The sequence below is a fragment of the Desmodus rotundus genome, chromosome 6 (assembly GCF_022682495.2).
Source record: "Desmodus rotundus isolate HL8 chromosome 6, HLdesRot8A.1, whole genome shotgun sequence".
Lineage (NCBI taxonomy): Eukaryota > Metazoa > Chordata > Mammalia > Chiroptera > Phyllostomidae > Desmodus > Desmodus rotundus.
In genome coordinates, this window is record NC_071392.1 from 83,460,310 (window position 1) to 83,487,073 (window position 26,764).

General features: G+C 46.6%; 1 protein-coding gene across 2 annotated transcripts in view; it reads left to right on the top strand.

Annotated features, from left to right (window-relative positions):
- Positions 1-26,764, top strand: part of TBXAS1 (thromboxane A synthase 1) — a 142,503-nt gene that overhangs the window by 11,829 nt on the left and 103,910 nt on the right. For both annotated transcript variants that reach the window (XM_024555130.3, XM_045191188.2), the window contains exons 2-3: positions 20,102-20,195; positions 22,807-22,859. In XM_024555130.3, coding sequence (XP_024410898.2) covers positions 20,102-20,195; positions 22,807-22,859 — 147 coding nt within the window. The remainder of the gene's footprint in view (positions 1-20,101; positions 20,196-22,806; positions 22,860-26,764) is intronic.

Here is a 26,764-nt window from a genome sequence, read left to right on the forward strand (position 1 = left end):
CCTCAAACCTCTGATTGAAAGCGCCCCTGGGGGTTGGGGCGGCAGCAGGAGAGACTCCCAGCCTCACAGGAGAGGTCGTTGGAGAGACCCACAGGGGCCTAGAGCGTGCACAAGCCAACCCACTCGGGAACCAGCACCAGAGGGGCCCAGTTTGATTGTGGGTAGCGGAGTGAAAGATTGGAGTGAAAGATTGGAGTCCGGTGGAGAGTGGGGCGGGCGCCATTGCTCCCTCTCGGCCCCTCCCCCACGTACAGCATCACAGTTCAGCGACCAGCTTTACCTCACCCCAGTGAACACCTAAGGCTCCGCCCCTTAAAGTAACAGAAGCGCCAAGACAAAAAAAAAAAAAAAAAAAGGCCCAAATGACAGAACACTTCAAAGCTCCAGAAAAAAATACAACTAAGCAAGGAAGAGATAGCCAACCTATCGGATGCACAGTTCAAAACACTGGTTATCAAGACGCTCACAGAATTGGGTGAATCTATTCGAAAACCAGATGAAAAAATGAAGCCTATGCTAAGAGAAACAAAGGAAAATGTACAGGGAACCAATAGTGATGTGAAGGAAACTGGGACTCAAATCAACGGTGTGGACCAGAAGGAAGAAAGATACATCCAACCAGAAAAGAATGAAGAAACAAGAATTCGGAAAAATGAGGAGAGGCTTAGGAACCTCCAGGACATCTTGAAACGTTCCAACATCCGAATTATAGGGGTGCCACAAGGAGAAGAGGAAGAACAAAAAATTGAAAACTTATTTGAACAAATAATGAAGGAGAACTTCCCTAATCTGGCAAAGGAAATAGACTTCCAGGAAGTCCAGGAAGCTCAGAGAGTCCCAAAGAAGCTGGACCCAAGGAGGAACACACCAAGGCACATCATAATTACATTAGCCAAGATGAAACAGAAGGAGAGAATCTTAGAAGCAGCAAGAGAAAAGGAGACAGTTACCTACAAAGGACTTCCCATAAGACTGTCAGCTGATGTCTCCAAAGAGACCTTACAGGCAAGAAGGGACTGGCAAGAACTATTCCAAGTCATGAAAGGCAAGGGCCTACATCCAAGATTACTGTATCCAGCAAAGCTATCATTTAGAATGGAAGGGCAGATAAAGTGCTTCTCGGATAAGGTCAAGTTAAAGGAGTTCATCATCACCAAGCCCTTATTATATGAAATGTTAAAGGGAGTTACCAAAGAAAAAGAAGATAAAAAATATGAACAGTAAAAATGACAGCAAACTCACAGTTATTAATGACCACACCTAAAACAAAAACAAGAGCAAACTAGGCAAACAACTAGAACAGGAACAGAACCATAGAGATGGAGATCACATGGAGGGTTGTCAATAGGGGAGTGGGAGGGGGAGAGTGGGGGGAAAGGTACAGAGAATAAGTAGCATAGATGATAGGTGGAAAATAGACAGGGGGAGGGTAAGAATAGTGTAGGAAATGTAGAAGCCAAAGAACTTATAAGTATGACCCATGGACATGAACTATAGGGGGGGAATGTGGGAGGGAGGGGGTGGGCAGAATGGAGTGGAGTGAGGGGGGGGAATGGGACAACTGTAATAGCATAATCAATAAATATATTTTTTTAAAAAGCGATTGCACATAGGATTTTGTAGGGCCCGTGCTTGGCATATATAGACCCCACACACGTGTTAGTTGTTATTGGCTGCTATGAATGTTATCATAGAGAATTTCCATTCATCCCTGGTTGCATAGCACCCCATTTGTTATATAACAAAGTTTCATTGACTTGAACTCTGGATCTTAATAGAAGATTTTGTCTTTATAGTTCTGGTTAGACAGGGTTGTGGGTCGAAGTTCATCACTGCACGATTCGTTAAGGGAGGGTTGCTAAACAAAACCATAGTGCAGAGGTGACTGTTGGCCCCATTCTGCACTCTCGAGCGCTTGAGTGGTGTGTCACTTCATTGACACCACCCTTAGCCACGCTTCACTCTCAGCTGCCTTTCTCCACTTTGTGAGTGGTCCAGAGCTGGGACTTCAGCAGATTAAGATGATGACTGGCGTGGCCACCTTAAGCGAGTTTGCAAGGTCTCCATGTCTCAGGTTCCCCCATCTGTAAAGTAGGGATTAGAGCAGTACATACTTTGCAGCGTGTTGGGATGGTTAAATGAATTAAAACAGAGGGCAGACTTGTAGCAATGCTGGGCACAGTTAGTGCTCGACAGACGTTAGTCATTGTTATCATCCAATAACCTCGGGCTTATACTCGACAATCACTGCAGAGATGCCAGGTAGCTAAGTTGTGGTTTTAATTTAATTTTTAAACCACCATTCAGAATTCGCACATGCTCTCCAGGAGTGCATTGAAGCGAATGTAAAGAGAGCTGTATCTCAAACTAGTGGTCTCATTCAAATGATCTTGGGCTTACACCACTAGGCAGCTTTTGACCTTGAACATGTATGATAAGGTTTAAAAGATACCTATTGGAATTAGAAACTAAGAAGCCTTAGGTGACTTTGGAGATGGTCACCAATGGTGTAATGGCAACAGAAGCCAGAATGCAGCAGGTCTGGAAGTGATTGGGGAGGAAGGCAGTTGAGGGGTAGAGTGGGGATTTTTCTTTCAAGAAGCAGGTCTGAGATGTCAGCTTCGGTTTCCAATGGTAAAGTGGAGAGAGCTATCCTTTCCCGTCTCCTTGAAAGGGAGAATGAGCACTTTGCAAACAGTAAATTTTACATCAACTTATGTTATTATCAGTCTATCGGTGCAACTGTTTATCTCTTCGTTGTAGGTGTTTCAAAGTAAAAGAAAACCTGTTTCTTGGGAAGTACTACATAAATCAAGCTTCAAACTCAATTTGCTTTCCGGAAATTTGTCAAATTTTCTTATGACAAACTGTACATGTATTCATTGAACAGTAAAAGCTCAACTCTATGCTTTACTGGTTGCCACTTGCCTTGCCCGTGGGTTCGACAGCTTGAAATATAAACCATGCATATCAAATCAGTAACTCAGTCCTGGAAAGTCTTTGTTTGCTCTCTCTCATAGACCAGACCTTTTGTTTCCTGTCTGCTCCTGCCCAAGCCCTTGCCTTCGCTATCCCTTAACTATGACACTGTTCAGGTTCCCTTGCAGATTCAGTCCTCTCCCATCTAAAGATACAAGGAAGCCCTGGCTGGTGTGGCTGTGGCTCAGTGGATGGAGTGCTGGTCTGTAGACCAAAAGGTTGTTGGTTCGATTCCCAGTCAGGGCACATGCCTGGGTTGTTGGGGTGTGCAAGAGGCAACCGATCAATGTTTCTCTCCCTCTCTTTCTCCCTCCCCTCTCTCTCTAAAAAAATTAATAAAATATTAAAAAGTCCACAGATTAAAAACATACAAGGAAGCCAGCCAACCAACTTACCAACTAACCGCCTCTTCTTTGTCTGTGTGTTCCACCCAAGCTACCACTCCACCTCTCCTTCCCTCCCAGCCAAATGGCTTGAAAGAGAACCCCACACATGCTCCCTTTCTCACCTCCCATTTGCCCTTCAGCCATGCAGTGGGGGTTTTCCTCCATTCTCCATGGAGACGACTCTCTCTGGGGTCATCAGTCAGTCCCTAGTTCCTAAATGGAATTCACTTCCCAATCCTTCTCTTTCTTCAGTGCTTTGTGATATATTTTTTAAATCCTCACCTGAGGATTTGCTTATTGATTTTAGAGATGGAGGAAGGGAGAGGGAGAGAGAAACATTCATGCAAGAGAAGCATTGATCAGTTGCCTCCCATATGTGCCCAGACAGGGAACCGAACACACAACCTAGGTATGTGCCCTCACCATGGATCAAACCTGTATGGAAGGACTCTCCCACCAACTGAACCACCCTGCCAGGGCAGTGCTTTGCCATATTTGACTCTAGTGTTACTGTTGGGTATAATGCAGAGCCCTCAGGTATGTAGGGGTAGAAAAAGTTGTTGAGCACCTAAATTATTATCCAATGGTCTCATATTGAAAATAAGAAAATGAAGGTCCAGAGAAGCAAAGTGAGTTGACCTGTATTAGTCAGCTCTTGATGTCATAATGCTGTGTAACAAACTATCCCAAACTCACTGGCGAACAACAACATTCATTTTTCTCACAGTCTGTGAGTACTGTGAGTCTGTTCCAGGTTGTGGGTGGGGTCCAGATCTGTTCCACAGGTACTTGTAAGAAGCCCAGACTAAGGAGGATACTTCCGGAAAGTTTTGCTTCAGACCGATCACAGGAATGCAAGAAATACAAGAGAAATAAGCAATGTCTCTTGAAGCCTCAGCCTGAAAGTGTCTTGATGCCACTTCTGTCCTTCTTCCTTTGATTAAGGCAAGTCATGGGCCCAAGCCTAACATTAATGGGGGTGCAGTGGGGGTGAGAAAGAAGACTCCACCCACCGCAGTGGGAGGTACTTCAAGCTCAGAGAACAAAGGGTGGTAATGTAGGATGTAAATACAGGGAGGACATGAAGAGTTGGGGGTGATGATTCAATTTACCACATACTCCAGGATCACACATCTAGGTTTGGATCTTGGGCAAAGCAGAAGGAGGCCAGGAGTGAGAAGAGAAGAAGAAACAAAAATAGTAAAAATGAACAACAAACAAAACTTGAAGCCAGGGGACGTTTGGATTTTTGTGGTAAATGGAAAAATCAATGCTCTCTAACAAAAGTACAGACATTGCTGGAGAAATCACCAGCTGAGACGCAGACTGGGTGGGTCTTGTTGGGTCTCAGGAACCTGCACCTAGAACACTAAATGCAAGGGGACAGGCTCAGTGTGGTAGCTCAGCTCAGACCTGGGCTGAGCCTGAGGATGCCCCCAGGACTTCCAGCTGAGTAAGCACTGGGGTCAGGGGCTGAGCTATGATGAGGCTAGCATTCTCTGAGAAGTGCTAATCCTGCAGGGGCTGGGGGGCGGGGGAGGGAGAAGCTCCCACATGATGGGCACCAACTCCCATCTGGAAAAGCAGAATCAAGGGGAGGCATTTCTGAGGCCCAGGAGACCAGAAGGATCCTTTGGATTCTGGAAAAAGCCTACATGCAAAAAGTGTGGTGTGTTCCCCTTATCCTGAAATACAACAACCAGGGGGCTCCCATGCAGACTGTGAGCTATATTGTTTAAGACAAATTGTTCTACACTCCACAGTAAATTTATGGATGCTGCTGTGCCAAGAAATGGCTGTGGATGAAAAGATAAATAGTCCCAGAATTCTTTTAAATATTCTCATGGGTGCTAAAGCCCTACTGGGTTATTAAAGAGAAAATCTGTTTTAGGATTATGTCTTGCCCTTGCAGAAGCTGCCCCTTGGGGCTGGCTGGAAGAAGAAAGGGTGAAACCCAGTATCACACAGCCTGTTACACAGAGTGAATTTAACTTGAGCTTTCAAATATAAAGGGTGACTTTTATCTCCCTTCCGTGTTCCCCACCACACGAATGTGCACCCTCTCCTCATCGGTGGATATGAACAGGAAGGTGCTCTAGTAATGCGAAATCAGCCACAAAATTTCATTTCCCTTTTCCCTATAAAAAGGGTGTGCTGACTAAAACAACTAGAAGATAGCTTAGTTAGCCTAACAATAAATAGCCAAAAAAAAAAAAAAATCCCCCACGAAACCCAACAGACAAAAGGAAAAAACAAAGGACAGCATTTAGAGCGAGCCAGGAAAAGAAATGGTTTTTGAAATTGTGTCTCCTTTCCTTAGGGTTATTTTCTTTCTATCTCACCTCCTCTTAGGCAGTTAGGGAGACCCCTCCCCACCAACACTCCCACCCAGATTATTCTCTTCAGGGCTGCTGACAGCTCTGATGGCATTTTTACTGGGTTGAGTAGCGTTTCCTGCCCCTCCCTGCCCCGATTCATGTCCGCTCAGCAACTCAGAATGTGCCTTATTTGGGAATAGGGTCTTCCTGGATATAACCAAGTTAAGATGAGCTCGTACTGGATTACCATGGTCTGTAATCCATGACTGATGTCCTTCTAAGAAGAGGGAAGGTTGGACGCTTTGAAGACAGAGACGCAGGGAGAACACCACGTGGAGATGGAGGCAGAGGCTAGAGGGATGCAGCTGCAAGCCAGGAACACCAAGGCCTGCCAGCAACCACCAGAAGCCAGGAAGAGCAAAGAAGGATTGCCCCAGAGCCTGAGAGAAAGAGACAGAGAGAGACACAGAGAGAGAGAGAGAGAGAGAGAGAGAGATCAGGGCCCTGCCCACACCCCGTTTTTAGACTTCTGGCCTCTAGAACTGTGAGGATCAATTTCTGCTGCTGAAAGCCCCCAGATTGCTTTGGCAGCCCTAGGACATAACCGCAATCTCCTTCCCTTCACAGGCCTTGCTGAGTCAGGATGGACCCATCAGAGGCCTGGCTAGAGGCTCAGCCCCTTCAATCAGGCGGGTCCCCGAGTCTCAGTTTCCCCATCTAGATAACAGACGTGACACGGAGGTCGATGGAGATTAGGAGCCATGATATCCTTAATGTGTTGGTACAATGCCTGACCCAAAACAAGTGCCTAAGATGTTAGTTAGTATTAGCCACATGGTTTCCCGAAGGCTGTAAATCCACTTTGCACCCAAGTTTGAAGTTTCCCAGATTTTACTTTTCCAGTAAAGACAAGTAGATCCTATCTGTTCTCCCAATGACGGATGGCGGCATCTGGCACGGTGCCTGGCACCGAGCAGGAACTGAATACGTCTTTACGGAATGAAAAATGGCACAACTACGTCTTGTTTCAATACCTCATCTTAAGAGGAAGCAGTGTACAGACTTTGCAAGGCTTAGAAAACAGCTTGGAAAAGCCAAGGTGAAACTCTGCAGGAGCAACGTGCTTTAATTAAATTGGTTCACACTGGGGCATAGCTGTTGTGGTAGCCGGCCTCCAAGACGTCCCCTAAATGACCCCTGTCCCCTGGTATTCACACCTTGCAGAGTCCCCTCCCCCACTGGACCAGGGTCAGTCCGGTGACCAGGAGAATACAGCAGAGGTGACAGTATATCACTTCCAAGGTTAGGTTATAAATGATTGAGACTTGTATAACCTAGTCGTGGACTCTCTCCCTTGGATTGCTTGCTTAGAGGGGAAGCCACCTGGCCTGCTGAGTAGCCCTACAGAGAGGTGCACATCACGAGGTCTGCCAACTCTTACATAAGTGGGCACGGAAGCGAATCTTCAGGCTCTGGGAAGTCTTAGATCACTGACTGTAACCACATGGGTAACCCTGAGCCAAACGACCCAGCTAATCTGTTCCCAGATTCCTGACCCCTGGCAACTGTGTGCAATCGTATAATAAATGCTTGTTGTTCTAAGCCACTTGGTTTTAGAGTAATTTGTCATGCAACGATAAATAACTAATGCAGGTGACGAGAGAGGAGTGGCCAGGATGAGCCAGGACTAGGATGAGGAACAGCAATCATACCAGGGTTTATAAGTCCAGAGCCCCGGGTGGTGAGAGCCAGAACCTACTGTATCAATGAGCAAAGGGCCCTAAGACTCTCAGTGATCTGAGACTGGAGCCACTGCCTTTTGACCTTGTTTTATAGCATCTCCAGTTGGACCTACAGTTGATCGCTGGAGCTAAGAGACGATCAGAGGCTGATGAGGGAACTTGGCAAGAATCAGGTCCACACAGAGATCTGAGGATTACAGCAACCAGAAAGATGCAATGGCATTACAAATGTTTTTAAAACACTCACAATAATCTTTTGTTGTTTTGGCTGCCTAAGTTCTTTAAGTCATCTGCCAGGCTGGGAGACAGAATTGGGTTTCCCAGGCCTGTTCCAGGCTATTGGGCAGTCACAGTGCAATAGAAAGATGGAGATATTGGCTGGGTTTATGAAGATATAACCAAATCCAACTGACAAATATTTTTTGAATGCCTGGTAGGTTAGATAGAGAGGAACTCAGAATCATTCTGTGCACCCAGTACAAGTACCCAATGCCCCTGAGTACCCACCTTGCCACTAAGATATACAGCAACTCAAAGAAACAGCCCCTCTATTCTCCACATGGGTCAGGTCTTCACTTTAAATTTGCCTGTCCTTGTTTCAAATGGACTCATTGGCTAACCTGACCAATTGATTGGATCCCAGGGGATAACGGAGTCCTGTGAAGGGCATCTGCCTTTTCAGCCCACAGAAGTGAGCGGAGCAGGGCTTTCTGCACTGCCTGCCTTGCAGGAAGGTTTGGTTCTGGGCCATCTGCTGCTCTGCAAAGGTCAGATGAGACACAGGACAGGCACTAGTGAAGAGCACAGACTCCAGAACCATGTCAGCCCTGCTACTTATTTGCTGTGTGACCTTGGGCGAGTTACTTCATCTCTCTGAGCCTCTGTTTCCCCATCTGTGAAATGAAGGTGATCGTAACCCGCAGTGCAGTAAATGAGTTACCATGTGCGAAGCGCTTAGAGCAGCTCCTGGCCCCCCAGAAAACACTCAGTAACTGATATTATTACAAAGGACACAGAGGCGTGATAATCGCAGACAGTGTAGGGCCCACTCAGTGCCAGGCACTGTGCCCTCTCAGGGCTCAAACTGTCATTGGGGTTCACCCAAGGCAGATATCCCTCTCACAACAACATCTTAAGGGTTCTTTAAGGACTTCATAAAAACAAAAGGATTAACTACTGATGACTAAGCCCACATCATGGAAACAGAACCGGGTCCAGTACATAATGAACTTAGGCAGGATTATATTCCTACAAACAAGTCACCAAATTCTCCTGTTCTTTGTTTGCAGTCCCTCTGCATTAGGGAGCTGGTGACCAAGGAAACATCTCCCTGGGCCTAGGATGGTCTGGGTGGGCCCCTGGAGAAATCTGAAGACTAATGAGGACTCACCAGGTGGAGAAAGAGGGTGGACTGGGACCAGGGTGAGGTGAGCAGGCATCTGGGGTGTGAGATTTAAGGGGGCACTTCCACTCAGGGTCAAACAAGAGCAGGATCTGCACTTGCACATCCCTGAGAGAGAGTGCGTCCTTAAATCTTGCATCTTTGATGCCTCACTGACCTCACCTTAGTCCTGGTCCAGAGAACAGCACCGCTTAAAAAGCCTGGAAGGGTGAAACAGGCTGGCACGCCTGGCATGTCTGAGGCCTGCCAGATCGCTGGAGTCTAAGGCAGAGTACAGAGACCCCTTGGAGTCAGGCTGGGGCCAGATCAGCAAAGGCCCTATGGCCCCAAAGAAGGAGTTTCCTGTTTGGTCTAAAAGCAACAGGGAGCCGATGAAGAATACTGAAGTGGCCACGGCATGGACAGATGTGCACATTAGCAAGATTCTTCTGGCAGCAGCGTGGATGGCAGATTGATGGATGAGGGGAGAGCCTGGAGGCTGGAGGCCCATTCAGGATGCTATTGTAGGTCCACACCCACGGGCAAGACAATGGTGGCCTGACATAGGGCGGTGCCAATTTGAGGGAAGGAAAGAACCCACTTGAGATGTTTGAAAGCAGAATTGATAGTCCTTGGGGATGGACTGCAGATGAGGATTGATGGAAAATATAGCACTGAGGTTTCTTATTGGTGACCAGTTTAGAAGCCATGGGAATTACAGGGTAAAATCGTTATGTGGAAGCCTGTTGTCAGGGCCTCCCCAAGCCCAAGGGAAACCCCCATTTCCCCATTTGTTTTCCATAGGATACCCTCTCTGGGGGCCGGATATGTCTCACTCACCTTTTGGAGGGTACCCATGGTCTGTGTCACTGAGCTAACCTGAGTGGGTTCCAGACCCCATCAGACTCCTGCTCACTGGCTTCCACGAGGCCTCAGGGGTGTCAAAGTCCTTTCAAAGGTGGCTGTGCAGCTGGGACCAGACAAACCTCCCATTTTGGACCCACAAGGTCCCATGGCTCTGACTTGGCCCCCATGACCTTGGTAGGGCCCTAGAGAGGGATTGGGTGCCAGGCAAGGCCAATTGGCCTGGGGCTCTGGGTGGCATAGGGGTTGGGAAGGGGGAGGCAGGGGGAATGAGGGCCTGTTGGAATGCTGGACGCTTGAGCTGCCTAGGGCAGAGCCTTGTGAGACATGATTCAAGATCAGAGTCAGCCAGAGGGCTGGCAGGAGGGTGGCCAGGGCTCTGGGGTGCAGCCCAGAAAGACTGAAGAGGTTATACTGGGGGCAGAGGGAGGTGGCCAGTGGCTCCCCAGTGGCCTTGCCTGGAGCAAGGGAAGCGCTGAGGCTGCAGAGTGGTCTTTGGGGGACATACTGTGGGCCTAACTTCCTCTGACCCAGGCACAGCCATGCACACCGACCAACCCTGTGGTCAGCTGAAGCCCCCAGGTCCTTTCCTACGAGCTTCAGTGAAGCAGGGTCTCTCCTCCCTGCACTTGAGAAGTTTGGAACATACCTGCTCTGCAGGCATTCCCCCACTTTCTCGTAAAGATAAAGCAGGTGAAAAAGCAAGCCCAAGCTCTTTGAAACATTAATTAAAGGCACCACAGTTTCCTTATTTAACTGAGGGTTGCTACCTCATTTGGGATTATTAGCAAAGCAAGCCGGCCTTTGTTGTGCTTGACAAAGTGATTAATTCAGACCCTAGGTGAATTTTGGCTTTCTCAACATCTTTTGATGTGCTAAGATTCCCCAGTGAGGACAAACACCATCAATTACTTAAACAAGCCATTATCCTGAGAGCACAATTATCAGGGAGGCCCGTCTACTAATTGGCAGGCGGAGAGACAGCGATGAACTCTGGCTCTGCCCTGGACCTTGCCCATCTCAGGGAGCGTGAGCCCTTTCAGCTGTCTCCTGGCGATGCTCCTGCTGATGTGGGGTGGCTGAGTTATTTCCCCGCCTCTGCAGAAATGCATCTTGGGTGACTCGTGTCTCTAGAACCCAGAAGCTGCAGGTGGCTCTCTGATAACAGCGGCACTCTGGTGGGCAGGGCTGCAGAGTTCAGTGTTGGGGGGAATGGGAAAGAGATGAGTCCACAGAAGCAAAATCCTTACTTGAGAGGCATTAGCAAGAAATTCTTTGGCTTGCTTTTTCTCTCTCCAAATCCAAATCCCCAGCTCCTGGGACAAACAGGCTGAGGCAGGGGCGCTGGAGGACACCATGTCCTGTCTGGGCTTAAATCCCCTGATGCAGGAGGAATTCGAGGTCCAGATCCAAGAGGCCACTTTCACTTTTAAATCAATAAACATATGAAATTACATTGAAATACATTTGTATTTAAATTTATAAATTAAAATATATTATAATATATTTACATTTGAATGCATTTTATTTAAAAATGTTTATTATGCATATATTTTTAAGTGGCACTGAGCCACTACTCTTCACCTCCAACTTCCCCTCCACCCCGCTGTGTCCTAGAAGAGAGGTTTTGGGGGCAGGCTGCATTTATATACGTCACTGGTTTTTCAAGTGGCGGGTAGGGAAGCTTAGCCTAGTTAAATTCAGTCAACAACAATCCAGGAGTGTTTCATAAATCTCAGTCACTTAACTAGGTTTGTGACATAATTCAATTGCTTTTAGTTTTAAAATAGGAAGAGGAGTTGCCTGTGCATTCATCTTGTGAAACTACTCTTTGCTCTACCTTCCTCCCTCTTCTCCGCTAATTCCCACTGGCACAAAAGGGCCAGGCCCGCTCCCAGCCTCCTTCTGTGACCGGCCGTGTGACTGCATGACACAGAACTGGGGAGCAAGGGCTGAGGTGGGGCCTGGCTCTGGGCCTCACTCAGAGTCCCCAGCCTTCTTAACCATGGACTCCGATGCCACGCCTTCTGCTGCCTGTAGTCCTAGAAGGTTTCACTTGGTTTTCTGGGGGTGGGACAGCATTGGAAAGCACACTCGGCTTAAGGCAGGTACAGTGCTTCCTCCCACGTGAATACCCCACTCCCACTCCAGTGCCTCCTGGACCGCCAGCACCCTCCATCTGCCGTGGGCCACACTGCCTTGTGTATCACGCCAGCTTCCACACCTCTGTCTTCATTTTAATGGTTTTCTGGAGACTGATCCCCCTTTGGAGGGCCCTGTTTTTTGAAAACTGACCTTGGGAGGAAATAATTAGCAAGAGGACCACTTGCCATTCTTTCTAGGCTCTACAAATACTGTCCAATAGTTAGACAGAAGTGCTCTTTAAGTGATCAAAATACAAAGTGTGCATTTCAATGGGCACGTCCTCTGACATGTGATGCTTCTTGGCTGCAAGGATCGTAAAGTAAATGCTGAATTGATTGCTTGGCATTAGCTGTTGAATGTCTGTCTGGTCCACTAGGCTTGTGCCACGTCTCTGCAGCATCCCTGGCGCCCAGCACCATGCCTGGCACCTAGGCGATGGGCAGTGAGTATGTGCTGTCCCAGTGAGTCTCTTCATCTGTTGCATGTTGATTAACATGAGCCCTAAGAGTGATAAAGGAGTTCACTATCAGGACGTCTCCCCTTCATGTGGGCAAAGCACTGTTGCAGTTTGGAATAAATCCAATGTCAGCTACAGGCCAGCTCTCTTTAGTTCTGAGAAAAGGAAACACAAGACAATAGATTCATTTGATCTGCTTCTCCACATGTATGCTGAAAGGGAATGAGGTTCCTTCCTTCTTCTCTGGCCATGGTGTTAAACTGTCGGCCGAGTCAGGGAGACCTAGACAGAGTGCATGTTAAAATATGGCCTGTTTGGACCATCCTTGGCCTAGCGACCATCTGTAGCAGGTGCGATCAATTTAGGGGGGTCATGGACTTTTAAAAATTTTCCATTGTCAAGTGTTTATTTTTACCCTTAGTTTTTATTGATGGAAGTGGTAGTGGTTTTCATTTGTGGTCAAGATATAAAGTTTCCTTTTAAAATAAATGCACTTATGTTTATTCAATGGAAATTGGAAGTAAAACAGCACAAGCGATTTGCAGATAACGGCAAAGGCTGTAGAGATGCTATGTAAATGACTGAATTGAGAAGAGTAATGTCGTGAAACCAACTGAGATTTATTGACTCAACCGGCTCTGCTGCCCTGAAAAGCTGGGTAAAAATGGAGAAGTGTGTTCACTCTCTGCATTGTAACAGCCATCAGCTGGGTGACATCATTATTTTCTAATTGTAGAATTTTCTTTAAAATAGTTACCTGTGGCCCATTTAGATGGTGGGGCCACCATCTAAAGCCTGGTCCGGTGGTGCCCGCAGCGGGTGGGGAGTTGTTCGAGCTCCAGGCCTGCCTCCTTCCCACCCTCCAGCAGCTGTGCCACTCAGTTCTCCCTAAACTGGAAGCTCTGACAATCTCACAGTGTCCACCCCAGACCCTTCGCCTTTACAGACACATAGCAGAACTCCAAATAAAACCAGGAGCCACACACAATACCAGTTGGCGTGGTGGCTAGATCGTGGCCCCCAAAGATGTCCAGGTCCTAATCCCTGGAACCCGTAGAATGCCACTTTCTATGGCAAAAGGGACTGTGAGGATGGGATTGAGGATCCTGAGCTAGGGAAGGTGTCCTGGATTGCCTGGGTGGGCCCTGCATGTCATCACAAGGGTCCTTAGAAGAGGCACTCAGGAGAAGGTGGTCACAGAAGATGATGTGATAACCAGAAGCAGAGACTGGAGTGACATGGCCAGAAGCCACGGGAATAAAGAGTCAATAATTCCCTGGATGCTCCAGAAGCAGCCATCCCTACCCAATACCTCAGCGAAGGGCTAGTGAGTCTGCTTTTGAACTTCTGGCCTCCAGAACCAGAAGATAATACATTGCGTTGCTTTAAGACATTAAGTTTGTGTTTATTTATTACAACAACCATAGGAAACTAATACAGTTGGGAAAGATTCATTTACTTAAAAGAATTCCTTTACTTTTTGGTAGGATTCACCATATTGATCTTTTACGTAAAGCACTTACAAAGGAGTCAATTAACAAGTTTCAAAATCTAAGTTTTTGAACAGGCACTCACACAGTTGAAGAATAAAATGTGGCATCATGAAGTATCACCAAGAAATACAGAGAAAAGTCTTCCTCCTTTTATGGACCCTAGCCACCACTTTCCACTCAAAGGAACCAGGACGCCTTGGGAAAATTGCCGGTCCAGGTTTGGGGCAAGAAATGTGCAAGAGAAACCTGGAACAGCTTGTCATTTAAGAAAGTAAGGAAGCTGTTCTGTCAAAAGGAACAAACTTATATGCACTCAACCACCCAAAGACAGGATAATTTGATAAATAAAATAATAATTGCAATGGATCAAAACATACCAAATATATTTAAATCAATGAATTCATCATGATACAAAAATATGTGTCCCCATTTTAAGATGTTATGGAATCAATTCTTTAGTTTAACACATATTCAGAAGTTTCCTATTAGAATAGAACAGACACTGAAAGTACTACATTTCAAAATACATGCAATGCAGCTACAGGAGGGAGATTGTAGCCTTAAATGCATTCATTAAAAATAACATTATACTGAATATAAGTAAGCTAAATTGTTAAGAAGTTACAAGAAAAAAAAGAAGCAAAGAGTAAACCCAAAGAAAATAGAAGGAAAATGATAATAGAAATATAATCATAAATTAATGAAGTAGCAAAAATTAGAAAAGATCAACAAAAGCAAAGGTGATGCTTTGAAAAGATTAATAAAATAGGCAAAACTATGGCAAGCCTAATCAAGGCAAACTTTTCGGAGCGAACTAGGAATAGAAGGAAATGTCCTCAGCCCAACCAGGAATATCTACCAAAAATCTACAGTAAGATCTCACACTTAATTTTGAAGCATTCGGCATATTTCCAGAGTCAAGAATACAAAAATGATGCTCTCTTTTATTGCCTCTTTTAAATATTGTGCTAGATGTCTCAGCCAATGGAAAAAGAAAAGAAAAAATGAGATAAAGGATTAGAAAGAGAACAAACAAATATTACTTGCATAACATATAATTGTCAGCGTAAGAAATCAAAAAGATTCCTCGTGTAAACCAATAAGAAAGTTTAGAAGGATCACCAATTACAAGACTGGCATGAAAAACAATTGATGCTCCCGCACATGCGCAGTACTAATCCACCAGAAGTATGCCAGACGATGCCCAGCCCTGATGGCAAGTGAGAGCGGAGGCTTGAGGGGGTGGGCCACAGGAGAGCACCCGGAACTCCAGCATGAGGACGCTAAGACAGCGAGATGAGGCGCTAAAACGGCAACTGAGGGGACCTCACATAGGGACTCTGTATCTGAGGAGCCCCTTGCCTTGATGCGCCATTGAAGTGATTTCTGTATTGACAGTTTCTCTAGCTGTAGCTGTGGGGGAAGAATAGGGCAAGGAAGAAGGAAATAGAATTTGAAGTCAGCTAGTAAGGCTATAGGTAGTTATTTTCAAAATGAAAGCTGTTCAGAATCCATCTGCTTAATTCCTCTCCCTGCCCAGCTATGTGCTTGGAGTCAGCTTGCAGTCACCTGCTGAGCACTGCTCATATTCCAACTAGTTCATTAACCAATGGGCGTGGCATAACTCTGCCCGACACCTACATGAACTATAGTGGAAATGAGGGGGGAAAGAAGGAATAATTCCAAAGTTGGGAAATATTTTTGAAATTGGAGAAAAAGGGATGGCAAAAAAATTCTCTCTCTAGTAATGAAAGAAATGCAGACATGCAGGTGCATTGATGTGTCTCCAAAATTAGGGAAAAATATTAGGAGGGTGTTTGGTGCAATGGGTGCACTCACAGTGACACTGGCTGGGACACACGTCCTGGAAAGCACTTTGCCATGTGCATCAGCCTTTAAAACCGGTGACTCATGGGAAGTGTATTGTAGTAGCATAACAAGTATGCAAGAACACTGAAGACACCCTGAATATGAAATTATATGTCCGTAAGAGGAACGTCATACTGCCATAAAAACTTTCTGACGTGGCCCCAATGTTTTGTGAGGTTGCTAACAAAGCCTCCGATGGCTGTGCGTGCTGCGAGTGTAGGGGAACCATGTGAAAACAAATTCCTTCCCCGAGGAGCTGGACAGCTGGGATACCCGGCACTTCGGGGCTTCACCTATTCCTGGAGCATCATGGTTTTTCATCCCAGGAGAAGTGTTATTTGCCAAAGAAATCTCTCACCATGTCAAAAACATCCACAGCCTCTAAAATTTCCAAAAGCAGTTCACCAAGTAGGAATTCTCTGATAGGGATGGGGAGGGTGATGAATGAATCGAGGAGCTGGCTGTTTCCGGAAGCACACGAGAGGAAAACCAATTCCTCTCTGACTGCTCAAGATATGCAGAGAGGCCAGCCTTGGAGGGCAGGTCCTCTTTTGATTGTGTTCTTCTTTTGCTCCAAACCTCAATCAGCTTGACCATCTCTTTAATATGTGATTCATCAAAATATCCCCCAATTTATTACAAGTGGCTTCTTTGGCTGAACAATGAGAGGACCACTCTTTTTTTCTTAAAGATTTTATTTATTTATTTTTAGAGAGAGGGGAAGGGAAGGAGAAAGAGAGGGAGAGAAACATCAATGTGTGGTTGTATCTTGTGTACCACCTACTGGGGACCTGGCCTGCAACCCAGGCACGTGCCCTGACTGGGAATTGAACTGGCAACCCTTTGGTTCACAGGCCTGCACTCAATCCACTGAGCTACACCACCCAGGGCTGGGCTGGCCACTCTTGTCAAATACATCAAGAAAGGGCTTTGTCTTGCCCTAGCTGGGTGGTTCAGTTGGCTGAAGCGTCGTCCTGTATACCAGAAGGTTGCAGGTTTAAGTACTGGTCAGGGTGTGTATGGGAGGCAACAAATCAATGTTTCTTTCTCGTCTCTCCTTCTCTCTCCTCTCCGCTCTTCTCTCCCTCCCTCCCTTCCTCTCTCTAATAAATATATCCTTGGGTTCGGATTTTAAAAAAAAAGAAAGGACTTTGTCTTGGGGAAAACTACATATCGGGAAACTTCTAGGCTTTAAAAATTGAATCTTATTTTGACAATGACGTATGACGTGTGATGGATGTTGAGAATGGACAGTATAGGGTGCACCCTGGCATTACAGGATTTGCGTCTGGCAAATGACTGTGTTAGTTGTCAAAACCCAAAGGTGGCGCTATCTGAAGCTACAGCGCAGACTTTCCGCTGTCATCGTCCAGTGTAAGTACCCTTCATGTAAGCAATGGTACAAGTCCATCCGCATGACTGTGGGATACATTTGCATTCACTCCATCACGGGGAAGCTGTTCTAAAGATCACAGTGTGGCTGTGTATTACCTGCTTTCCACGGCAGCGTCCTCAGCCACCTGCACTTCTTCCACAGCACAGGAATTAATGGCACATTTGACGTACAAGAGCAAATTTCTCTCACAATGATAACTGTGAAAGTACCAGGAGGAGATTTTTTTAAAATTCTTTCTCATTGACTCTTTAAACTCATTCGTGTCTACCCGTTTTCTAGGGCTTCCATAACACTGTACCACAAACTGGGCTTCAAACGCCAGGCTTTGTGATCTCTCAGTTCTGAAAGTTCTAGAAGTCTGAAATCCAGATGGGCACAGGCCACGCTCCCTCTGAAACCTGCAGGGGAGACTCCTTGTCGGCCTCTGCCGAGCTTCTCGTGGTTTGCTGCCGGTCCTCGGCGTTGCCCGGCTTGCAGCTGCACAGTTCCAGTCTCTGCCCCTGTCATCACATGGCATTCTCCCTGTGTCTCCATTCACGTGGCCGTCGTCTTATGAGGACACCAGTCAAAATGGATGAGGGGTCCACTCTACTTTGGTATGACCTCATTTTAACTCATTAAATTTGCAAACACTCCACCTCCAAATCAGGTCACATGCTGAGGCACTGGGAGTGAGGACTTCAACTTCTCTTTTTTGGAGTGGCACAGTTCAACTTTTAACTCCTGGGGTCCGTAGGTTCTGGGTTAAGACCCTACTGAGAGGGACAGAGGAGACCCTGGCACCAGGGAATGTGAAACAAGGGTGCAGAGAAGGAAGCTGGAGGGAGACAAATGAAACTCACCTGGCAATTTTGCTCAGAAGTCTGGTGGCAGTGACCCCTCCCTGCTGATTTGGGTGCAAGGACTCTCGTTATGGGTGGCGACATTTGGCAAGTCCTAGCCGAAGACACTCAAAGTGTGTACTTGAGTCCAGGCTGCAACGTGAACTTGATGGCTATGTCTAGAACATTCTCTGCTGATGCCATATTTCTGAAAATGTCTGAATTTTGTGCAGGGACACACAAGCAACATTTTCATAAGTGGAGTTACATAATTAGGGCATGGACTTGCATAATAATTAGCATGTGTAATTAGGCACAGGCTTCTTGTCCTTTAATTAGACAATCAAGACATCTAATTACAAAATTAAGATGTAATTACGTGGCCCAAGATGACATATTTCTTTCTACCCATGAGAGATTACATTTAGAAAATAATTCACAAAAGCTGACGAAGAAATGAACATAGAAGCCAGATTGGAGATGCTGAGGGAAGTATTAAGCAGACTGGTATGTCTCCTTTGGCCTTTCCTCGCAGGTGTGAGGGGAGAAATTGAAAATATCGTAGTTGGCTTGGAAAAATAACTGTGGCACCCTGCACTACACACGCTAACGAGGAGGGAGGTGGTCGTGACTCACCCACGTGATTCACATGTGGCCCTGAGCGTGGTCTGTAACTACACCTGAACATGGACATAAGCGTGATGTCTCGGGGATTCACTCCATACAGTGGAAGCTTCGGTGGGGAGAGCTGGGAGCAGAACTCTCCTTCCTTTCCTGCCCTGGCTCGGTTCTCCGTAGCGGCCACTCTAGAAGCAGACCCATTGCTCAGAATAACACAAACCCACACTTCCCCCGGGTCAGCCTTTCCCTGAGTATGAGCATTCAATGAAAAATTTGGATTTTAAGGGCTCTTTATGCGGCTGCAGGTGGGCAGGTCAGAGGCTCCAGCAAACAGAGTGATTCTTATAGCAGTGTGGTTGTTGTTGTTGTTGTTTTAATTTTTTACTTTCCAGTACTGCTGGGAAGTCCAGCTGTAGCGATCCTCTCTATATTTTTCCTTGTCCCTAAATTACCAGTAAGATCTGGCTGATCTTGGCATGATGCTAAATACCCAGTTTGACTCATTAATTTTTCTGAACTAGCTGAACTTTTGACCTAATTAGCTGGCTGATCAGGGATTCCAGCCATATGTCCAGGTTTTTCGAAGCCAGTCCCGCCTCACTGTGTTATCCCTGCGTTCCCATAAACTGCTGAAATATCCCAGTAATTCCAATGTTTTGACAGCCACCCTGCATTGAGACTGCCGCTCTCTCCTGGAAAGTGGCACGGAAATCTGTCGGGCCCCATTTCCTGATATTTGGTTAAGAAAGTATGCTTCCCATATGGTTTCAGGCCATGAAAACAAAGACATAAAGAGGTTGTTAGTGGTGGGTGAGGAGGTCTGGTCCCCACGATGTGTCCCCTCCGTCCCCGTTTTTATGTTTCTCTATTAGGTCAAGGAATGCGCTGAGGGACAAATTATGTGCAGACGTCCATTGTGACCAAGAAAAAGACAAATTTGCACAGGGAACTTATTTTTGTGATGGTTACTTTTTACCCCTTGGCTTCTGAGACCATTGTTGATGGTGGATTTAAAGGCAAAGGGGCTGGACTAGGGAGCGGTGTGTTTTTGTTTTGTTTTGCTTTTGTTTGTTGTTGTTGTTTTTATTTTCTTTTGTTGATTCCAGAGAGGAGGGAGTGGAGAGAGAAAGACAGGGAGAGAAACAGCTCCATCTGTGAGTGAGAAACATTGATCCGTTGCTTCTTGCACGTGCCCTGACTGGGGACTCAACCTGCAACCCAGCCATGTGCCCTGACTGGGAATCGAACTGGCGACTTTTCACTTTGCGGGACAATACCCAAACCAACTGAGCCACACAGGCCAGGGCAGGGGAGTGTGTGTTTTAAGAAGCAATTATTTGATGGGCATTTTAGGTGAGGAAGAGGCACTTGGACTCCGTCATCTCTCAGGGGTTTCTAACCGTAACATTTTAGGATTCCTTGATCCCTAGCCTGTCACTCAGTCAAGAGGAATTCACTGAGTCCTACACTACAAGCCTCCTACCACTTCAGTCCTTAGATGTTATCGACTGGAAACTTCTTTTTCTCCCCATACTTCCAGAGGACTCAATAATTCTGACACCATGTACAGCCAAAAGCATGAATGCAAACGTCAGTTTCTCTGTTTTTCAAATGTGCTTTTCCCCACAGGTACTCCACCTCCGCGTTTTCAAGACTGGAGAAGTTGGGCATCAGACATCCTAAGCCTTCTCCTTTCATTGGAAACCTGACATTTTTCCGCCAGGTAAGGGCTGTCTTCCTTGCCTTCCAGCCTAAGATGTGCTGAGCCCAGGGCAGCTTTACCCATGAAGCCCCGCTACTCTCCAGGCCGCCCGCACTTGGAGTGGCCTGTATGTGAAGGCGCTATGGGATGGCAACGATCCATCGCTTATCGCTCATTAATATGTATGGAGTCCTGCCATCCATTCATTTACCCCCAAACCCACTGAGTGAGTGTCTAAAGGTGCCAGGCCCCGGATTGGGGGAGAAGTAGAAGTTACTTATGGCCTCAAGGGCACATACCAAATACTCGTGGGCAACACCAGATTGGATCTAGCCTAGTGCTAGATTGGGGAGGGGGGCTGTCCTTTAGAGGAGAAGGGAGAGCCTTCAGGACCGGAGGACTTCCTGGAGAAGGAGGAGCAACTGACACAAAGACAGGCACACATAAGCTAGATGGGGGGGGTGACAATGGGTATGATGCACCTGTAGGAAGACAAGGGCACACACAGCTTGATGAACAGCCTGGAAGCCAAAGACTGGGGAGCCCTGAGGGGTGCGACTGTGAGAGAGGAAGGGAAGGGTGGGAGGCTAGATTCTGACAGTCTAGAAGGGCAAGTGCGGGACCATTTGGGTGCCATCATTTGTGAGTAGGAGAGGGACAGCAGAGTGGACAACTGCCCTGTAAGGGAAAGGACTTGGGTCATGTCTGTGGAAGCCTAAGTGTGAGGTGAAGACTTGGCCCAGGGTGGTAATGACAGTGAAAAGAGAGGACTGTTGGGGGCAAAATTAGTACCTTGTGGGACTAATTAGGTGTAGAGTATCCAAGGCAAAGTGAGTCCAACGTGTCTCTAACTTTGGAGCCAGGGTAACAGGGGCAAGGCCATGAGTTGTCGGAAACAAAAGGTTGGAAGGGAAGCTGGTTCAGCGAGATGCACCGAGCAACTGACGAGCAAATGGAAATGTCCACATTTGTAGATAGAGGCCCAGGACTCTGTCTTCTGAGGTTATTTTCCCCTCACATCGGGTTTCCTCAGAAGCCACATGGTTTGTTCTGCTAAGTCATGGGGTGCTGACACCAGACCCGGCATCAGGAGCCGACAGATCCAGCATGTGACAGCCGCAAAGCCAAACAAAGGCAGGAAGGGTGGAATTCAGGCCAGTCCTGCTACTATCCCTCTCAGGTCTCTTTAGGATTCCTCTCCCTCGCCCCCTTGCCCTGGAAAGGCAGCTAGAAAAATCACAGTAGCTGTCTCTGTCCTTCCTCCTTCTCAGCATCTTCTCTGTCCCTTTCTGTCCCTTTCTCTGTCCTACAGCCTCTTCCACTCTTCATCGTTGTTTCTCTCCTCCTCATCTCTGCCTCGGGGGTGGCCAGTGCACAACTTTAGGCCCACAGCTCTCTCATCTGGGCTTCCTGTGAGGATCCTAAAGTGAGTGGGAAGAAATTTCTAGGTGTCAAAATAGAACAGCAGATCAGATAGGAATAACTACATTTCACGAATTTCTGGGGCGGGGGACAATCAGTTGCATTGAGTTGAGTAATTACTTTGGTATCAACAGTCAGAGGGAAACAAGCTAACTGTCGATGTGAGGAGAGCACAGCACTCCTGCCTCCAGAAAAAGTCCACGTTTGCTCGTTTTTAGCTCATCTTCCTTGCTTGTACTCACCCTGCCAAGTTCCGTATAGTATATAGTAATTTCAATGACTATTTTTGTGTTCGTATGTGCTTCCCTTGATCTACGCAAGCTTAGGCCATGAAAGTTGATTTAGTGAGAATGGAATGTATTTCTGTCAAGGGCACCCTGCTCTTCGACCTCCCCAACTCTCAACTCTCACTTCCCCCCCTCATATATCTGCCCGTATTCTCATTCCCACCACACTCGCCTAGCATTTTCCGCTCCCCCACCTCCCTCCCGACCCGTGCGTGTTTTCAAGTACGCTGCAGTCCCACAATGCAATGGGTTGAGCAGTTTCTAACCCCTCCCCCACACAATCCCTCTGTGTGTATCTGCACAACTCCATCCCTAGAACACAATGAGTCTAGCATTTTCTGAGCCTCCACCCCCCTGCCCTGCCCCGTGTATATCCAGGTACTCCTTTCCCACTACAAAATGTGCCCGGTGTTTTGTCCTCTGTAAAGTTGCTCTAAGGTTCTTAGGTTCTGAAGATGTTGATTTTAGTTAAAATTTAACTTGGATCACGATAATTCAGAATTTGGGGTCATTTGGATAGACCCCGCAGATGTTTACACATATAGTAGCAGTGAAAAGAGGCTTTGCCAAAAATAATAATAATATAAACCAAATTGCAGAGGGGAATGTTAACATAGTTGAGAAAGCAAACAGTTTTCAAATATTTTAGCAGCAATTACACCCAAATAGTTTAAGTATAAATGATCTTTTCTGCCCATTAAAGCAGAGCTGATGGAGACTTTTCCTTGGCTCTACATATAGATTTTTTAAAGGTGTCAGTTTATTCTAATACTCCAAAGTACTTGAAAGCAATATCACTTCAATTCTTTCTTTATTGTTGGTGTAATTGCGCTCTCGCTGTTCCAGACTTTTTCTCTGAGTAAGTTTGAACACTTGACATTTGGTGGAATCGTATTCTCACTCGAGTGCTGGACTTTCTGCAGGGTTTCTGGGAAAGCCAAATGGAGCTCAGAAGGCTGTACGGACGTCTGTGCGGGTAAGAGGGGAACTCCATTCTTCCGCCATGTATTCTGATTCTTGCATGTCACAGTGTTTGGAAGTGACGACAGATGGAAGGTGCATGTGTTTCTGTCTTTTGCGGATCCATAAAGGGAGTGCCCAGCAGATGAGGCCCCTGGAGAAGACCCCAGAGTGGGACAAGGGAGCATCAGGTAGACTGAAACAACACCACTTCCCAGCCTTTAAGACCCTGACTGGCTGGGTCAGGCCCTGGGTGCTTGCACCGTCTCTCACAACAAAGGGTGCACGAGGGTGAGCTGCAATGGGACGCGGTGGCCCTCCATGCCTGGGTCTAATTTGCCTTGATAACCCATGGCATGTCTTTCCCCATGAGCTTATCTGAACCCTACTCACACCTGTTGTATTCAACTCTATGGGTAAAATATACCATCAGCTGTGTGGCCATCTCCCCCACCATCCAATCCAGTACACTTTTGAAAGTGAAAGGGGGTGCTGTTAATTATCACCCCAGGACAACAGTGGACACTAAGGCTGTCCTGGATATGCTAGGGCATAAGGTCACCCTAGTTCTCAGCCAGGTAAAATAATATAGCTTTTCCTTGATTTTTCCTGAATTTTCCCATTTATGCTTCAGAGTATAACCACCCACCTGAAAGAAAGAAAGAAAGAAAGAAAGAAAGAAAGAAAGAAAGAAAGAAAGAAAGAAAGAAAGAAAGAAAGAAAGAAAGAAAGAAGAAAGAAAGTAAGTCCAGAATCTGGTGAACAAACTCACATTCAGAGCATTTCCCCTATTCAAGATTTCACAGACTTGAGGCAATTTATTCTCAACATGTGTCTTTCCCCACTGGAGGCCTCAGCAGTTCAGTCTGTTCTCACACAGCTTATCCTCAGCCACTGGCTGATTTTAGCAGCTCTTTCCCAGACCTTCAGGTCGATGATAACTTTTCCAGTGCAGTGAAGTTCCGTCGTGTCCCCAATGTACATTCTGATGGGGTCCAGGGGCTTGTGAGCCCCTCAGTCCTAGGATACTTAATCTTGTTCTCCCAGCAATGATTTTTGAAAGGGATTGACTTGTGCCCTGTGTGAAAACAGCCCTACCCAGAAGTCCCACAGTTTGGCCAATTTCTCCTTAACCACTCTTTAATTTGCTATATGGCCCCACAAAGGTAACAAATTAAGATGTTAGACTATTGAATAGATGCTCTCTGTATAAGATTGTTATTGCTGTATAACAAGCTACTCTAACACTAAGTGACTTAAACAACAAATTATTATTTTTTATCAAATGTCAAAGGGTTGGCTGGAATTGACTGATCAGAGCCAGCCTTGGCTGGGAAGCTGAGCTGAGCTTCCTGGTGCATCTGCAGGGCAGCTGGGGAGGAGGCCCAGCTGGGCCAGGTCTGTTCCACATGTCTCTCAGCCTCCTGGGAACAGCTGGCAGGCCAGGGCAGGCTCTACTTGTGGAGAAGGCCAAGGTCCAAGAGAACAAAGCCAACAGCACAAGAACATTTTAAGTGTCTGTTGTATCATGTCTGCTAACATTGTGTTGGCCAAACCAAGTTATATGGCCAAACCAAAGTCAGGGCAGGAGGTCATATGGCCAAGCATGACATTGATGGAGTGGAGAGGGGTATTCCTCTGCTGAAAGAATGGGAGGTGGTGCATATCTTTCAATAAGAGGCAACTCTACCTCATGCTCTAAGATCGCTTTCAGGTTGCTCTTTTCTCTTTTCTTTCTTTCTTCCTTTCTTTCTTTCTTCCTTTCTTTCTTTCCTTTTCTCTCCTTTTTTGGTGTTATAGCTTCTTACTTTCATCATGATAGATACTTAATAAAGGCTCAAGGGATTGAACTGTTTACCATTCTCTTTCTCTTATGGCGTTCTATGACTCTGTAACAGTTCTTGTTCCATCTTTCCCTTTCCAATACTCTCATTCTGCAGTTGACTTGACACTGACCTTGTGGACTGTCTCATATATTTCTGAGAGATAGCACTGACTCAGAATGACAGTAGCTTCTCCAGAATTAGAAAAAGGCCTTCTTGAGTTTGAATTCTATGAACCACTTCCTGGAGTACTTCTTGTACAGATTTTCAGAGTAGAGCTCTTGGGTATTTTAAAGTAATTTTAAAATATCAGATGAAGAGTTTAAAGGGCACTGTAATAACTAGAGGGTGGTGTGTGGTGTGTGTGTGAGCATACGAGAGAGAGAGAGAGCGAGAGAGAGAGAGAGGGAAAGTCAATTGGTTTCCTTGACAACAGAATGTCCAATCAACTTTTTCCCAACTTGAACTAAGTTAACACAATTTATCCTTTTCAAGAAAACTTAAATCAAAGAGAATGGTTTCAAATGAGGTTGTAGAAATAGAAATTGCAGTATTATCTCCACTCTTTGTTCCCAGCTTTGGTGAAAAGGAAAGAAGAAAAAAGAAAGGTGGTAGCATAATGTCTTCATACAAAGCTATGACCTTTTTCTGCTTTAGAAAAAAAAGATGAGCCATAAAATGCTGACTTCCTCTGAAATGTGGCTGCTCCTGGGTCTAGCAGCAGCATGGTGGAGGGGTAGAATCCTGTTTGAGCTCTGTAATCTAAAAGGTGAGCACTCAGTAAGCTCACCTTTTAAAACACCAGGGCTGACTACTTCCGGTCAAGATGGTGGCATAGGTAAATGCAGTACTTGAATCTTCCCACAACCACATCAAAACTGCAGCTAAACTACAAAACAACCGTCATTCAGAACCACCTCACATCTAGCTAAATAGAAATCTTACAACTAGGGATTTAAAGAACAGCCACATAGAGATTGGCAGGAGGGGCGAACACATGGAACTGGCTGGCCCCACACCCATGTGTGGTGGATAAAGCTTGGGAGGAAGATCTTGGCTGCAGAGGTCCCCCATGAGGAGCGAGGGGTCCCAACCCTACACCAGGCCTCCCAGCCCAGGGTTCCAGAGTCAGGAAAAGAAGTCCCCATAACTTCTGGCTGTAAAAACCCACAGGGATTGAGGCTGAGGGGGGCAGAGGGCTTCTGGAGTCCCAGGCAGTTCCTCTGCACACAGACTTACTCAGACTCAGTCCGTCTGAGCTCCAGTTCTGGGGCAGCAGGTAGCAAGGCACCAGAGACATACAGGGAGGAATTGAATTGTCTGGCATCAAGGCAAAAGCTGGGGGGTGGGGGAGGTGCACCTTTCTACCAGATGGAAGTGCTGGCTGAGGCCTTTATTCCTTTTCAGAGACCCCCATCCTCACAGAGCTGGCAGGTGGGTGCCATATCTGAGTCACCATCAACCTGGTTCACACTGTTCACCCCGCCCCTGGTGACTCCCTGAGACTCCACTCCACCCAATTTGCAGGCCCACTCAAGCTCCCTCCAGTGGCTTTTACATACAAATGGCCTCTCTTGCCTCATGCTTTGGACTTTCTTAAAAATCTCTGAAACAAATAGCATCTGACCTCTGCATACCCTGTACCTCTTGCTAAGTGGCCCCAGGCCCAGCGCTAGCGGCAGCTGGCCTTGGTTCACAGTTTGGTCTCCCCTAGACACCTCCAAGCCCAGCACAAGTAGCAGCCATCTGGAGATCTCTTTGTAGCTCATGCCAGTGGCCCCAGGCAGGGCACAGGTAGTGGCTGACTTTGCACCTCCCAGGAGGCCCCAGAACCAGAACCAGTATATCCGGTGGACAGCGTCAGACCACACTGGATTACAACACTGCCACCTCCACGAGCAGCACACTCAAGGGGTGGACTTGGTGAGCACCACAGCCCCACTAAAGCAAGTCCTGCTCTGTAGGGTCGACTCCTGCACAGCAGCTCCTCCACTGTAGTCGTAGTTGGTCCTCACAGCCCATCAGCCTGGGGGTCAATCCTTCCCAGTGATGCTAACAGCAATCAAGGTTCAACTACATCAGGACAGTGCTCACAGCC